The 17,266-nt window shown below is 44.7% G+C and overlaps 1 protein-coding gene across 4 annotated transcripts in view; it reads right to left on the bottom strand.

Moving 5' to 3' along the window:
* Positions 1–16,412, bottom strand: part of LOC135897949 (PHD finger protein 12) — a 172,957-nt gene extending 156,545 nt beyond the window's left edge. For 2 of the 4 annotated variants that reach the window (XM_065426660.2, XM_065426659.2), the window contains exons 1-3: positions 16,237–16,410; positions 16,000–16,175; positions 14,453–14,743 (exon numbers count right to left, since the gene is read on the bottom strand). In XM_065426660.2, coding sequence (XP_065282732.1) covers positions 14,453–14,743; positions 16,000–16,175; positions 16,237–16,284 — 515 coding nt within the window. In that variant the 5' untranslated portion in view covers positions 16,285–16,410. Of the gene's footprint in view, positions 1–14,452; positions 14,744–15,999; positions 16,176–16,236 lie in introns of all 4 variants that reach the window. The other 2 variants (XM_065426662.2, XM_065426661.1) reach the window with 2 other exon arrangements.
* Between the last annotated feature and the right edge of the window lie 854 nt (positions 16,413–17,266).

The following is a 17,266-nucleotide window of genomic DNA, read 5'->3' as shown; positions in this document are numbered from 1 at the left end:
GACTCCTCCTGCGAGTGCACCTTATCCTCTCTGGTCGTTGACACTATCGCTGCTGCGCAGCGTAATGATCCCTGGACTACATCTCTGCTCGACCTTCTCTCGGAAACGTCGAAAGTTCCGGCATCACGTACGCTTCGGCGCCAAGTTCCTCATTTTGCAATTCGAGACCAGCTACTATATTGACACAACTATGCCCCAGAGGGATGCAACTGGTTACTTGTCATTCCGAGAATCTTGCGGTCAGAGCTCTGCTCCTCATTCCACGTTGAGCCTCAGTGTGGCCACGCGGGAGTCTTCAAGACCTACGAAAGACTTCGACACCGCTATTACTGGCGGGGAATGTACAATTTCGTCCAAAAGTTCGTCCGCTCTTGTTATGAGTGCCAGCGCCGCAAAGCGCCACCGCACAACTCCGCTGGTGAACTCCAGCCTTTACAATGCCCATCCCGACCCTTTGATCGCCTGGGCATAGATCTCTACAGGCCACTTCCGTTGACTCCTACCGGCAACAGATGGATAATTGTTGTGGTAGACCACTTAACCTGTTATGTGGAGACTGCTGCTCTACCGAATTCTACAGCGCAGGAGGTCGCCAATTTCATACTTCGCCATTTTCGCCTTCGTCATGGAGGTCCACGTGAACTTTTAAGGGACAGAGGCCGCACCTTCTTATCTGAAGTCATCGAACAACTGCTTGCTGAATGCGCTATTGTTCATTGTAAATGCACTGCTTATCACCTGCAGACTAACGGTACCACAGAACGCTTTAATCGAACTCTTTGTGACATGCTCGCCATGTATGTCTCACATGGGGTGCGATCGGAGATATTTTGTTTGATGCGCGTTCTGTTCGGTTGCTGCAACATCACAATGTGGCAGTATGCAAAATTTGTGACGATGGGGTGGAGAGAGCAGCCAATCAGGAAGCGGTGACCTCCCCGGAAGTTTACTTCCGTCGTTTGTCGTCAGCTTGCAAACAGTATACTACAAAACGAAATATTTCTAGTGTTCCGAATGAATGAAATCTGAATCTAAAAGAATGTATTTTTTCTTCTCAAGCCCAAACACATTTTCAAATAGTAGTTCGTGTGACTACTGCAATTTATAACTATTAGTTTCTTTGCATCGTCTCTAGGTGGTGTCGCGCACAGCGAGAAGAAAAAAGAAAAAGAAACGAAGGGAAGAGTGGCGCACTTTTCAAGACGCAGCGACAACATTCCAGTGGCTCGCTGGCACCGATGATGGGGTCGATTTTGCTGTACAACCAATGAATTATTTGTTTAGAGAAATGAAAACGACGCCGGAATTCACTTTCTGCCATTTCTTCAAACGCGATTCGCACCGCCACCCACTCTCCTCCTTCCTCTAGAAACGCCAGCGCAACAACCTAAGTTTCCAACGGAAGCGCCGCTTTCTTGAATTAAACTATGGATTGGATCCAAACGTGCCATGCCGCAGCCGCCAGAAGGATCCAATACAATCCACCAGACGCGCCATGCGAAGCCGTATGATCGCTCCAACTTCCCAGCTCCCGCCGGGTTCGGCGCCTAGCAGACGAAATGCTCGGTGGGAGGATGATTGACAGGAGCGTGTCGTCATTTTCACGTCACCAAAAACGTGGCCGCGCCCCGCGGCTGGCAACGTTGGCGTGGAGCAGGCAAATCGCACACGCCGGTAACCGAACGAACACGCCGAACAACCACCTCCGCTCGCACCCCTGATCACTCTAATTGGGACCTAGTTCTTCCGTTTGTTACCTACGCCTACAACACCGCGACTCAGGCCACTACCAGATTCTCACCCTTTTACCTTCTTTACGGCCGTCATCCTTCGTACACAATTGACACCATTCTGCCCTACCGGCCGGACCCATCCGAATGCCTGCCGATCTCAGAAGCTGCCAGACACGCCGAGGAATGTCGCCAGCTGGCCCGCCGATTCACCTCGGACGACCAGAACCGTCAAAAAGCCGTTCACGATGCCCAGAACTCGACTCCCACTTTTCTCCTGGGCGCTCTCGTCTCGTTGTTAGTGCCGCACCGCACGCCTGGGCTCGCTTCAAAACTCCTTCCGAAGTACGATGTGCCATACCACATTCTCGAGAGATCACCCGTTAATTACCTGGTTGAGCCGCTAACGCCGCCGTCTGACATGCGACGTTGTAACCGCGAAGTTGTTCACGTTCAGCGTCTCAAGCTGTATCACCATTCTACCGTCCTTCCAGAAAACTAAGTCGCCAGGATGGCTCCTTTATTTCCCCGGGGCCATTGTAAGGAAGGGAACCAACGTGCGCACAGAGTCAGCGGCATTGGCAGCATCAAGCGCGCAGCAGAGGCTCGAGCTCAGGAACTGCTCGGTGCATCCTAGAACCGGCGGTCGCTCCGAACCCCAATAAATCTTTATAATATCTCGTTTTCCTACGTCTGGCCTATCGAAAAAGAACCCCTTGATGCGCATGCATCTTGAAAACACTGTTATATCTTCGTAGAGTCCAGGGAACTAATCACGCAACCTGAATATCGCTTCATGATGCCCAAGAACAAAAAAGCAGGTCGCTTTTATCTTGTTCCTAAAATACATGAAGTTCCTGTCGAAGAAATATTTACAGCAGAAATCCCAGGTCGGCCTATTGTGTCTAATATCATCATCATGATCACCAGCCTATTTTATGTCCACTGCAGGACAAAGGCCTCTCTCCGCAATCTCCAATTACCGCTGTCCTGCGACAACCGATTCCAACTAGCGCCAGCGAATTTCCTAGTTTCATTGCACCACCTAGTCTTCTGCTGTCCTCTACTGCACTTCCCTTCTTTTGGTACCCATTCTGTAACCCTAATGTTCAAACGGTTATCTAACCTGCGCATTACATTACCTGCCCAGTGCCATTTTCCTCTCTTAATGAATTAGAATATCAGCTATACCTGCTTGCTCTCTGATCCAAATCGCTCTCTTTCTGTCTCTTAACGTTACTCCTAGCATTCTTCATTCCATGGAACTTTGCGCAGTCCTTAACTTGTTCTCAAGCTTTTTTGTCAGTCTCCAAGTTTCTGTCCCATATGTCAGCACCAGTAAAATGCACTGATTCTACACCTTCCTTTTTAATGATAATGATAAGCTTCCAGCCAGGAGCTGACAATGTCTGCCATATGCGCTCCAACCCATTTTTATTCTTATATGAATTTCCTTCTCATAGTCAGGGTTCCCTGTAATTAATTGACCTAGGTAAACATACTCCTTCACAAACTCTAGAGGATGACTGGCGATCCTGAACTCTTGTTCCCTTGCCCGGTTATTCATCATTATCTTTGTCTTCTGCATATTAATCTTCAACTCCACTCTTGCATTCTCTCTGCTAAGGTCCTCAATCATTTGTTGTAACTCGTCTGCAGTGTTGCTGAATAGAACAATGACAGTGGCAAACCGAAGGTTGCTAAGGTATTCGTCGTCGATCCTTTCTCCTAAGCCTTCCCAGTTTAAGAGCTTGAATATTTCTTCCAAGCATGCAGTGAATAGCATTGGAGCGATTGTGTCTCCTTGCGTGACCCCTTTCTTTGCAGGCATCTTCCTACTTTTCTTGAGTAGAATTAAGGTAGCTGTGGAATCTCTGTAGATACTTTCTAAGATACTTACGTAAGTGGTCTGTACTCCTTGATTACGTAATGCCTCTATGACTGCTGGTATCTCTACCGAGTCAAATGCCTTTTCGTAATCTATGAAAGCCATATAGAGAGGCTGATTGTACTCTGCGGATTCTCGATTACCCAATTGATCACATGAATGTGATCCATTGTAGAGCATCCCTTCCTGAAACCTGCCTGTTCCCTTGGTTGACTAAAGTCCATTGTTGCCCTTATTCTATTGGAGATTAGCTTGGTGAATATTTTATGTAATACTGGGAGCAAGCTAATGGGCCTATAATTTTTCAATTTTTTAACGTCCCCCTTTCTGTGGATTAGTATAACGTTTGCATTCTTCCAGTTTTCTGGGACTCTTCCAGTCGATAGACACTTTGCATAGAGAGCTGCCAGTTTTCCAAGTAAATATTATGTCTCCTCCATCTTTGATTAAGTCGACTGTTATTCAATCTTCTCTTGACACTCTTCCCATTTCATGTCTTGCAAGGCCCTTCTGACCTCATCGCTAGTTATAGGAGAAGTTTTTGTATCCTGTTCATTATTGTTTTGAATGGAGTTATCCTGAGTTCTCTAGGTACTGTACAGGTCAGTATAGAATTTTTCCGCTGCTTTTACTATATTTTCGAGATAGCTGATGATATTACCCTGTTTATCTTTCAGCACATACATCTTGGTTTGTCCTATGCCAAGTTTCTTTCTCACTGATTTCAGGCTGCGTCCATTTTTACAGCTTCTTCAGTCTTTCTCACATCATAATTTCGAGTATCACTTATTTTCGCTTTGTTATCAGCTTTGACAGTTCCACTAATTCTATCTTATCTCTTGAATTGGGTACTTGCATTCTTTGTTGTTTCTCTATTAGGTTCTTTGTTACTTAGGACAGTTTGCCTACTGGTCGCCTTGGTGCTTTGTCTCCCACTTCAATTGCTGTCTCTGAAGCCAACCTAGTTACGGTTTCATTCATTAGCTATATGTCATCTTCATCTCTCTGTTCTAAGGCTGCATATTTATTTGGAAGTACCAGCCTGAATTCGTCTGATTTTACCCTTACTGCCTCTACATTGACCTGAATTTTACTCTTTTCTTCAAATTGAGGTGAATCCTTGCCCTAACTAACCTTTGATCACTGCACTTTACCCTACCTATCACTTCTACATCCTGCCCTTTGCTGGGACCGGCAGAAAGTATGAAATCAATTTCACTTCTTGTTTCAGCATTACGGATTTTCCATGTCCACTTTCTGTTGCTACGCTTCGTGAAAAAGGTGTTCATTATTCTCAGCTTATTCCTTTCTGCGAATTCTACCAACATCTCTCCTCTAGCATTGCTAGAATGGACGCCATAGTTGGCAACTGCTTGTTCACCAGCCTGCTTTTCCCCCACTTTTGCATTGAAATCACCCGATACTACAGTATACCGAGTTTGCACTTTTCTCATCGCTAATTCAACTTCTTCATAAAACTGATCTACTTCATCATCATTGTGACTACATGTAGGAGCATAGGTTTGTACTAGCTTTAATGTATACCTCTTAAGTTTGATTACGACTACTGCTACCCTCTCATTAATGCTGCAGAATTCATCAAAGCTGCCTGCTATGTCCTCATGGATTAAGAATCCTACCCCATATTGCTTATCTGGGAGACCTCTATAGCAGAGGACATGGCCGTTTGTCAGCGCTGTATAAGCCTCATCAGTTCTTCTAATTTTGCTATGGACAATGATATCCCAAACAATACCTGATAGTTCCTCATAGAATCCTGATAATCTAGCTTCACTCGACAGAGTTCGGCTGTTAGAGGTTGCCAAGGTCAGTTTCCATTGGTGGCCTGTCCGTGTCCACAGATTCTTAGCACCCTCTGCTGCGTTACAGGTCTAACCGCCACCTTGGTCAGGTGCTCCGCAGCTACTGGGGACTGAGGGCCATCAGTTGATTGTAGGGAAAAAAAATATGTGTCTAATGTAATAAAACTGAGCTTCTTCCTCTAATCCCCCCCCACCTTTCTTCTTCTTCTCCCTTACACTCCCCCTCTTTTAAGCCTCACCCCTCCTGGGGTGATATGGAAGGCCGTTGCTTACAGCTGCAACCTCTAATTGTCCACTGTTCATATAACCAACAGTCTTGAGTACGCCTTGCTGCACACATGTTTTTACCACCTGGAACAGACCAAGAATTTTTATGTCGGTTCCTGGTAGTCCCTTTCGGACAAGGACAAAGTTGTTTAACTTGATATCAAGTATATGTTCCCGATGCCTCTTGCCGAACTAGCATTTCATCGCTTCACGATACCTGCTGCACTCCTAGGTGGTTTTGATTAGTTCAGTTATCTGAAGTTTGTCGGAAATTCCAAGCTCCTGGTCAGCGGACAGTTTCGGCACTTCACCATACGCGGCAAAATGGGGGCTACATCCAAAGCTTGTGGTATGTGTCCAGTTATGGTATGCAACGGCTGCTTCTAGGCAGCACTTCCATCCTCCTCAGAAATTTTGGTACATGGACATAAACTGCTTTATATCACGGATAACTCTCTCCGCCAATCTATTGGCTTGGGGGTGATACGGAGAGCAACGCCGCAGCACAACCCCACGACTATCTGCCCACTGCTGAAACTTCTTACTCATGAATGCGCGTCCGTTGTCAGAGACTACGACTTTTAAATTCGAAAACATCGCTCGGTCAAGAAGTGCAGTAACACTATTTGTATCTTCTTTTTCCACTAGAAATGACTGTTTGGTGCACACCTTCACTCTTCTTTTTCAACTCGGCAAAGTCCACATGCACTACTTCCAAAGGTGCGTCGGAGTGACGGGGTAATACGAGCTCGTCCAGCCATGGCCGGTACTTTGCCTTATTGACCTGGCACAAGTGACATGACCGAACATATTTGTCTATGTCTTACCGTCTTACTCTTTATAACAAAATATTCTAATGCACTCCCAAACATAAACAACATCCTACGAAAATACCACCTAATATTACCGGGTAACGAGCGTCTGAAGAAAGCATTCCCGCATGCACCTATCGCTGCAACAGGAACATTAAAGGCATGTTAGTGCACACAAAAGTCAGCCAACATCACTCCCCCGTAATAAAAGTATGTTGTCGGCCCAGGTGCAAAACCTGCAAGCATCGTCAAGCAACGTTAAAATTGGAAGCACCGCAAATATCGTATCTACTCGCATAATGATAGGACTTTTTTGTCAAAGAAATTGCTGCAAATTCAGGGGTGCGATCATTACGTGGGTTAAATTTCGCGCGAAACGAATTTCTTTTTTCATCTTGCATTTGCTGCGGGATGACAACAGGTCAACAAACAGGTGGCTGCCACTTTAACAGTGCGGGAACACCAAAACAAAAATGGTGGCCGGCAGAGCAAGCCGAACGCGCCAAACGCAATTTTTTTCTTTTCGTGAGTACATTCCGCGCATTGAAACAGTTTTTTCCGTATCAGTAATGAATAATATCATTACTATCAGCAAGTCGAGAATATTGACAGATGAGAAGAATCGAAAGGCACCTTCTTTGTTCTTTTTGTTGACCACAACCATTATGAAGCCTACAAATAACGATGCCAAGGCAAGTTTGGTTGTAGCAATTTCTTTTTATGGAAGTGTGGAAGGTGATAAAAGGAATAAAATGGGGCATCCGCTTAAGAATGTTTCGTGCGTGCAGACTGCTTGGTATGTCTTGAAGAGTTGTTTGCGTAGCATTCGATAGCATTTGACAGATGGTAAGCGCGATCATCATTGGCTAGACTTGGCAAACGATATATCGCTGCGGCAAGTTCGGGGTGCGATCATTACACAGGAAACAAAAAAAAATCTAATTTCCATGACAAAATTCAGGGGTGCAATCATTACGTGAGTGTGACCATTATCTAAGTAAATACGGCAGTTATACACACGAAGTGAAATCTAGCTTCACTTGTACAAGTTCAGATGTGATTTATATGCTTGAATGTTCATTCTGTAAGAAACAATTTATCGGTGAAACGGGACAATCAATGAATGTCAGATTAAACGGACATCATGCACACACAGCTAAACTGCTGAAATAAAAAGCTTCCCAAAGCCATTGCCGAGCATTTCAACCAACCAGGTGACAACTTTGATGAACTTAAACTCTACATCTTACAGTCAAATTTTCGTTCTGAACGAGAAAGAAAATACAGAGAATCATACGTTGTCCATAAGTTCAAGACACTGCAACCAATAGGCATAAATGTTTCAAAGTTGCTCTCTTTTTGCTAAGCGAACTACAGTTTTAGAACGTTCCTCGTGCTGCCACGCCCACATTCAATTTGAACCACTGTTTATGACTGTTCTTGCATTCTGTTCGACTTGTTACTAATGTCCGGTGACGTTGAATCGAACCCTGGCCCCATTCATGCTGCTGACGCGGAAAACTCTGAACTACTTGCCACTTTACGACAGCTTCAGTCCGGGCAGTCAGCTCATCATCATCATCATCAGCCTGGTTATGCCCACTGCAGGGCAAAGGCCTCTCCCATACTTCTCCAGCTACCACGGTCACATACTAATTGTGGCCATGTCGTCCCTGCAAACTTCTTAATCTCATCCGCCCACCTAACTTTCTGCCGCCCTTTGCCACGCTTTCCTTCCCTTAGGATCCATTCCGTAACCTTTAATGACCATCGGTTATCTTGCCTCCTCATTATATGTCATGCCCATGCCCATTTATATTTCTTGATTTCAACTAAAATGTCATTAACTCGCATTTGTTCCCTCACCTAATATGCTCTCTTCTTATCCCTTAACATTACACCAATCATTCTTCTTTTAATAGCTCATTGCGTCATACTCAATTTAAGTAGTACCCTTTCTGTAAGCCTCCAGGTGTCTGCCCCGTACGTGAGTACTGGTAGGACACAGCTGTTATACACTTTTCTCTTGAGGGATAATGGCTACCTGCTGTTCATGATCTCAGAATGCCTGCCAAATGCACCCCAGCCCATTCTTATTCTTCTGATTATTTCAGTCTCATGAGCTGGACCCGCGGTCACTACCTGCCCTAAGTAGATGCATTCTCTTACGACTTCCAATGCCTCGCTACCTATCATAAACTGCTGTCGCATAGCCACCCTATTACTGTACCACAAGTTCTATTACTCATCACTCAATCGTGCACCTTACATCATGCCAGCCTCGTATATTTCTCACTGCACCAACCATAACCTTCATGTTTTTCGTCCATGTGCCCGAACGGTTACTTTTTCAGCTTCCTTCTTCCAACGTGCAGCTAAAGATTGGAAAAGCCTTCCCCAATATATTGTTGATATCACCTGTGCATCGCCATTCATTGAAAATTTAAATAACCTTTTTTGTATATAAACACATGTGACATTGTTCCTGTTCTTTAGCTGATTCCACCCCTTATGTAATACCCCCTCTTAAGGAAATAAAATGAAATGAAACTCTTGCACCTTAATCTTGACCCAGGCATCCTCAGTTGGATCCGTGAATTTTTAACCGATCGCCTTCAGTTTGTTTCCGCTAACTCGATCTCCTCAATCCTATCTCCTGGTGTGCCTTAAGGCTCTGTCCTTGGGCCTCTCCTCTTTCTCATATATATTAAGGACCTTCCACTTAACTTATCATCCAACATATGCCTTTTCACAAATGACTGTGTTTTATATAGACAAATAACAAATGTTCTAGACTGCTTCGCTCTTCAAGAAGACCTCCTCCAAATCAAGGCATGGGGCAGCAAATGGTGCATGTCCCTCAATATCAGTAAGTGTTCTCAAGTGAACATGTTTGTAGTTGTTATACATTCTTAATTAGATTGATTTGAATGTACAGTGTATGTATGTTGCTGTATGTGAATTGTTCTAGTCTTCCTGTAAAAAAAAAATTGTTAGCACTTCGTAACTTACGATGTCGAAACTGTGCCTGTGTGAATTCAGGGTGTCTAGGGTCTAGTCAGGTGACCACGTGCGTCACCTTTAGCCCTCTTCACCCAGACAACTGTATATTGTCTAAATTTCAATAAAGTCAAAGTCAACATGTGCTGTCATCAATGTCGTAATTATGCAATACCTTCCGACTCCCTCAACAACTGCACTTTGGAACAGTGTGAAACATTTAAGTACCTAGGAGTGCATGTATTGAGTGACTTATCTTGGACCCATCATATAAATCAGTTAACTAATTCCTGCAACCAACTACTAGGTTATCTAAGCCGTAACTTGTCTTCAGCATCTCCTTCAGTCAAACTACTTGCATAAAAAACCTTAATCTAATCTAAACTAGAATATGCTTGTGCTATTTATGACAACCATCAGGTTAATATGACTAACACCATTGAATCGGTTCAGAACCGAGCTGCCAGATTCATTCTTTCCGACTACTTTTTTAATACAAGTGTTTCAGCCTTAAAATCCAGGTTGTGTCTTCCCTTGCTCACCTCCTGCAGCAAAAGTGCTCGTCTCTTTTATTTTTTAGGTTCTTTCATTTACAGCCCACAGGTAACCAAATCATCATTACAGCCCATCGCTTCTCCCACCGCACACATCCTAATGCTGTGTATCTACCACGCGCCCATTCCACTATGCATAAACATTCTTTTTTTCTACACACAGCCCGTGAATGGGATACCCTTTTTTCTGACATCGCCCTCATCACTGACATTTCTTGTTTCATAGCTGCCATCAAAGATTATTTTTCAAGTCACATTACCTAACCTGACATGCCGTTTTTTCAATATGTGCCCACCCCTTATGCAATGTCTTGTTCAAGGACCTTTGAAGCATAATAAATAAATAAATAAATAAATAAATAAATAAATAAATAAATAAATAAATAAATAAATAAATGGAGCTTCAGAACCTATTTGCTATGTTAAATTTCAAGCTATAAACAACAGCACTTAACTCGGTTGCATAGCGTTCTTTTCTTTTTTTCCTTTTATTTATTTATTCCATTTCAGTATTTTGTTTATATATCTTTTTTTCACGTGCACCGGTTTCAACCGCTCCTTTTATTATCTCTTTCAGAGACACAATAGCCCACGACCACCGGCAAAAGAGGTAATAGAGAGCTGCTGTGCACGTTTTTGACACACCGGCTGACACACGGCGTTGACACGTGACTGACAGGCGGCCGTGTCACTGGCCTTGTGCACGGAACTCCTTTAATATAAAACTTTATAAAACCCTCGCCGCTAACATGTTGCCTTCACTCGTTGCCGCACCCACCCACCTTACACCCTCTCCCCTTTTGCAGAACCCCACCTATATATACTGTGGCGAGGAAAGCATATGTTGCCTTGAAGAAAACAAGTCCACTAGTTGAAACGTTGGCTCCTGCTTTCAACTTGTTCTTATTTTTCCCACACTTATCTGCTGGACATTGAAGTTTTGCGGGAAAGCCAGCCTCTCAGTAACAAGGCACATGGGTTTGCGAACAGCGAGGGTGCACTTTTTTGCAGCTTCCAGTCTCAACCCTGAGCTTATTGCTTGACAGCAAATTTGCGGGAAATTGATGCAATATATTAAGGCAGAGGCTGGTAAGAAGCGACAATTAGCAGAAATTAATAAATTTTCAAATGCTAACATAAATACTATACAATCTTTTCGTATAATGGCTTACTAGTATAATTTTTTTTACCAATGACAACATAAATGAATTGTTTCAACGTTGTTTCAAAGTAATCCAACTTGCTAATAAATGCATGTGCATATCATTATTCGATGCTAAGTATTCGTATTTGATTCGTATTAGAAAATGTTGATATTTGCACACCCCAAGAAATAATAAAACATACAAACAAAATGCCTGCATGTTTCTGCTTTACTTTGTGCCATAGCAAGAGAGAAGCACTTCCATTTCAACTGCTTGTTCCCATGTCATGCAGTCACGTGTGCAGAGAATGAAACTATCTCATTTACTACAGTGTTCCTGCACGCGATCATGCTCTGTGATCCGCTTTGACTGCCTCAATGCTTGTGATTGTGGCAATGACTTATGCCGCCAGTCAGGTGTTCTCGTGCAGAGTGTGCAAAATTGTCCATAGTGCAAAACGAAGCTCTAGCAGCCATCATCATCTTCCTCGGCCGCCTTTTATGCACGGCATGCTCCGACGCATGTCTCGTGCTGCAAGCTTAGAAGAAAAAGGGAAGGAGACTAAAATAGAGCTTCTTTTGCTTGTGCTATCAGTCTGTATGGTTGGTTCTCAGGTCTCACTCACTGTTGTAGTGGACCTAACCTCAGTCCCTTTAATGTGGTGACGCGGACGTGATTGTACGGTGAGCAAGACGTGATGGACAAGTCCACGAGCGAAACACCTGAGAACCATTTGGACCAATAGCAGGAGCAGAAGCTGTATTTCAATCTTCCTTTTCTTTATTTCTTATCTCGCAGCTCACAGCACGAGACACAAGCACCGGAGCACGCCATGTATAAAAAGCAGCCAAGGAAGATGATCATGGCTGCTAGAGAGACAAACGTAACAGCTCGCACGTGAGACTGTCACTGCAAGTGCGGCACTCAGCAAAAAGGAAAAAAGCTCTCAGGGAAAAAAAAACAAAGGCGGGGACTGTGACGTGTGCGTCCGGGGCCCCGCCTTCGTTTTTTTTTGTGTGTGTGTGTTTTCGTGCTATCCTCGAGCTCCAGTATGGGAGAATGCAGGGAAGGAATTTCGCTTGTGGAGGCTAGCCTATCTAGTCTAGCCGTCTAGCGGAGACAGTGTCTCTCTTGGCACTGGAGCTTGCTTCCTGAGATCATGGGTTTGTAGCACTTCGAGTATTTCTATCTATGCTATTAATGAACTAATTTGAAAAATTCTTACACTACAACACTACTTAGAGGGCACGTAACAACTTCCAGCATATAACCAAAATTTGCTACGTGGAATGGTGAGGGGCCATTTAACACTATAGGTAGCGTTAATAATGACAAAAAGGTGTTAAGAAATGGTGTCGTTTTTCTTCAGAAAGCTAATAAATCTAATGATTATCTTTAAAAGGAAAGCAGTCGCTGCATTATGTTCATGTATGTGATTGTTGAAATTATGATTGCCCTATTCATTGTTTCCTTACCCAACAGGCAGGTTCTTAACAAGAAACTGACCTTGCTGCTGTACAACATCTATTTCTTTTTGTTTTGAATATGTATATATGTGTGCAATACGTAAATAAGTGCTGATTTCTCTTGTACTTCATTCAGTCATGTGAAAGACAGAGCAGCATTCATTGTTTCAAGTATGCCTAATTTTTTAAAATATTACTATCCTTTTTTTATTACTTAGATACTTCTGTGGTGTTGCTCGACCTCCTTTGATGATCTGCCTGCTCAACCATAAGCACTTCATGCTTAAGTGTCACAGTGAATGTGTATTGCCTTTGAAGAGCAATAAAATTGTCATTATTATTACTATTAGTGATGTGAATTGCCTTCCAGCACGACTGCTTGCAGTCTTTGGCTTCAGCCAAAGATACTTGTAGCCTGTAGCCTTAAAGCCACATTGCCGAAACTTCATTTCCACTAAACATTTCTAGAGTCTAGAGCTCGAAAATGGAGTGATGATGGCTGCAGAGTGAACCAGTTATGAAAACAAAATTATAGTGGTATGGCTTGGTTAACCAATCTGGCTTCACCTAGCTCCACAATGGCATGAGTAATTTTAAATATTCTGGCAGAACTCATTTAACAATCAATGACGCATTAATTAGCATGAAAGCACTGTAGGGACACACTGTATTGCCAACACCAAGACACATCACGTATGAAGCACACATGCAGCCGGGCTTCTCCCTCTAGACATGCTGCACCATGCTGACGTGAATTCCGAGCATGACCTGCTGCAGTTGCTCAGTGGCTATGGTGTTAGGCTGCTGAGCACGAGGTCGCGGGATCGAATCCCGGCCACGGCAGCCGCATTTCGATGGGGGTGAAATGCGAAAACACCCATGTAGATTTAAGTGCACGTTAAAGAACCCCAGGTGGTCGAAATTTCCGAAGTCCTCCACTACGGCGTGCCTCATAATCAGAAGGTGGTTTTGGCACGTAAAAACCCATAATTTAATTTTAATTCCGAGCATGGCACGTGTTTGAGTATATATTCAGACAAGACTGTCTGAGCATAAGTGACGCGGGATTCCGCCCAGCACCAGAGAAATGTTTGTCCTTGAAGATTGTTGCCTCCCCAGTGCTACATACCCAATGACCCAAAATAAAGTCATACAGGTTCATTTAAGAGCAGCACATACCAAGTGGCACATAACCAGCCACCCAAGTTGGCATGAAAGAGGTTGACTGAAGAGCGGCACACACCAATTGGCCAAAGATGGTCCAACATCTGGTTTAGAACCTGGTTCTCCCAGCACAGTAACGCAATGGTTTACCTGTTAGACCATCGCCTACAAAATGAACCAAGTTGGAGGGAATACGGCAAGAGACACTGAGAGATAGATAGGTAGACAGATAAATATATACCGGAAAGTGCGTAAAGTATTAACAAATTCCATCAAGAGGCCTTTCGTTAGTAGCCGTGGACACGCCACATTGCATCACTTTGCACTCCTCTGAATATAAAATATCTAGGATTGTTTCCTAATAGACAATGTCCATCGACAGCGTCCAGTGGCCGATGCAGAGTTTGTTACTTTTAATGTTCAAACATTGCCCCCAACCCCAATCCTCAGGGAATTCAAGGAGCACATTTGATTTTAAGTTTTAAGGGTACTTAAACCTATTTTTCAAAATTGAAGAACCTTGAAGGATTTCAAGAAGGTGCAACAACCCTGATGGAGCCAGGCAAGATGGGTGCACTTGAATAAGTAGGAGCCAGTACTAACCTGTGGCAGGTGAAACAGACCCTCAAGGGCAGGGGCACAGGGGGTTCGAGGTCGTGCCGCCGCCCTCGGACTGGGCGCACACGCTTGCTGCTTCCAGGCAGTGCAATGTGACAGGACAGCTCGTGTGGGAGCTCAAACTGCTGCGCATTGAGCAGCGAAGCAGCTGCCACAAGCGTGTGCAGTGCACTGCTGCTGTCGCCTGTTCGGGAGCTGCTGCCAGAGGCCATCACAGTGCACCGGTGGCAGATCCACTCGCCCGAGGGCAGGCTCTCTTCATCCAAGGGAGGGTCGCTGCCAGCATCATACAATTGTTGAGCAACTGATCTTAGCGAGAAGCTAAACATTTCACATGCAACAGTTTGAAGCAAGGAATTAGGCTAAGTGATGTTCATTAATCTTGAACTATACTGAGCAGTGGTGTAGCGAGCTTTTGTCGGCGGGAGGGGAAGGGAGCTTGACTGCAGATGGTGAGGGGGGCTGGCTGGGCAGGCCACAGACTAACAGAAATCTTTCTTTCTTTAGGGAAGGGGGGGGGGAGGGTGCAGTGTACCACCTCCTGGTTACGCCACCAAGTGAAACTAACCACGGCAAGTAACACAAATAGACATACCTTCTATGCTTCTGTTTATACCTTCTCATCTTGAGAAGGCATACTACTAACTGGTTTATTGTTGATGAAACATTAACTTTATGTTGGCTGCAGTATATTGAGCATATGAGTTTGCTGTGCTTTGCTTGACTCAACGCAGTTTGAAATGAGTTGAAACTGTGTTTCCTCTGAGCTTCACTGCCTGTAAATGCGGGCAGAGAAAGAAACTCTTTGTCGCTCATGATCAGCTTCAATCAGTCCAAAATGCAGTATAACAACAGCACAGTCTGATATATCTGATTTACCGAAAGAGTAGACCAAGGTTACTGAAGAGCTACAATGCAGTACAAGCATGTATTATGAACTCAAATGCTTAGCATTTCACACCAGTTCTGTGCTGAATGTGCCTACCCACTCATGTGTGGCGAGATCCTTCAACGTTACTACATCACAATGCCCACAAGGTCAATATCACAATTCAATTCCCAGTTTCTGTGGCTGCACTTTGATGGGAACAAGGTACAAGAAATGCTGCCATCCCAGCATGCATCGTGCACTACTACTATCCGACTTTCTTTTTTGTAATATATTGAATGTTGGAAAGCACGACCGTTCTACCACTAAAAACAGTGTTAGAAAAGAAAAAGGTATCACAATGGTTTGGCAATAGCAAATCTTGCATGGTGCAAGCTACCCTCATAGCAGCAGATGCTCAGTCGATCAGCGGTAGGATGGGGCCCAACAAATCGAAGCCCCCCTTTCCCGCACACAGGTGCTGCCGCTGTAACGCCGTCTTTGCTGGAGAGGTTAAAAAGGACACGCAGTCTGTTGCATGCATTTTCGGCATCGACCGCCGCTACGTCATCTATGCCATTATAATGCCAGAGAAGGCGGTTAACATCCCTGCAGCTCCTGGTCCGGTGACAGAAAGCATGCACCCCATCATCGAGAGTCTCACTGGCACTGCAGGTGGAACGTGGCTGGACAGCGGTCGCAGCAGATCAGGTCTCCACCTTCTTTGCAGCTGTCGCAGCAGTCGTGGTTGACGGCGCGGCCCGCGGGACGGTGGCAGCGCACGGGCGGCTTGCGGCGCTCCTCCTCGCTCGCAGGGGGAGCGATCAGCGCCTGGATTTGCTGCGCGCACCAAACGGTGAGCAAAACACCCGGCGTACGGCATCTCCCAGTCTATACTTACGGGCATCAGGCCCCCTGACGTGTTCAGGTCGTACTCGATAGTAGCCATCGTAGCGGACGAGCCGTGCTTATCTACGAGCCCCGCTTCTCTACTTGTCTCTGGGCGCCATGACACCCCCACCCAAAGGACGCCGCCATTGGCGGCCGTTGTTGCCAAAAGGAGTTGTTGGAAATCCGTTAGTATCCGTTAGCTTTTCACATAGAGTTTCATATTAGCACAACTAGAGAGAAATCTGGCGCTGCGAGCGTTCAATTATCATGGGCATGATCATGGGAATGATCACGGGAATGATTGAGAAGTAAGGCTACGAATTGGTATTCTGTTGACTGACAAACTAGTCTACAAATATTTTTTTCGCAGTTTCGGTTTCGCTCCAAGCGCAATTGCTATAACCTGTAGTGGGATAGTGCAATGCAAAGCTCTCTGCCATAAGGTCTATTCGATTCAGCCAAGTTTCTCTGCACCTTCTGCACCGTGCGCTGCACCCCCGTGCTCGATTGAACGGGGTGCAAGGCAAGGTGCCGCCGCGGTGGCCGCGGTGCGCTGCACCCTTGAACCTTGCAGCGAGTGGGTGCATCCCGGCACTCCCTGCACCTTTTCGTTTGTGAAGCCTTGCACCTTTTTTCTGAATCGAAAATAAAGGCTGGCGCTGGGTGCACGCACTTAAATCCAGGCCAGAGGTCACTAGGAAGATCAATGATGCTGAACGCTATTTGCGTTTGTAATGACAAAAAACAGTAAACTTACTAATGAAAGGTACAGTATTTAATTATTAATAATAATTATATGGCCTGTTTTATGTAATAAAGGTGATTCGGTAATTGTAGGAGAAAATTTGTTTTAAAAAATTGCGCTTATTACGGTGCCCGTAGCGGGAGATATTGAAACCACAGAGTTTCAACTCTATGATTGAAACTAACTCGAGCATCCATTCGATCAGTGCTTCTACTGTGCTTGTTTCATTAGCAGCGGCCATAGAGTTTCTCACTTTATGTGTTATAGTGAGAAACTCTATGGCAGCGGCGCGTGG

Source organism: Dermacentor albipictus, chromosome 2 (assembly GCF_038994185.2).
Source record: "Dermacentor albipictus isolate Rhodes 1998 colony chromosome 2, USDA_Dalb.pri_finalv2, whole genome shotgun sequence".
Classification (NCBI taxonomy): Eukaryota; Metazoa; Arthropoda; class Arachnida; order Ixodida; family Ixodidae; genus Dermacentor; species Dermacentor albipictus.
The sequence above is the reverse complement of the archived record's forward strand: the minus strand, read 5'-3'. Positions and strand labels throughout refer to the sequence as shown.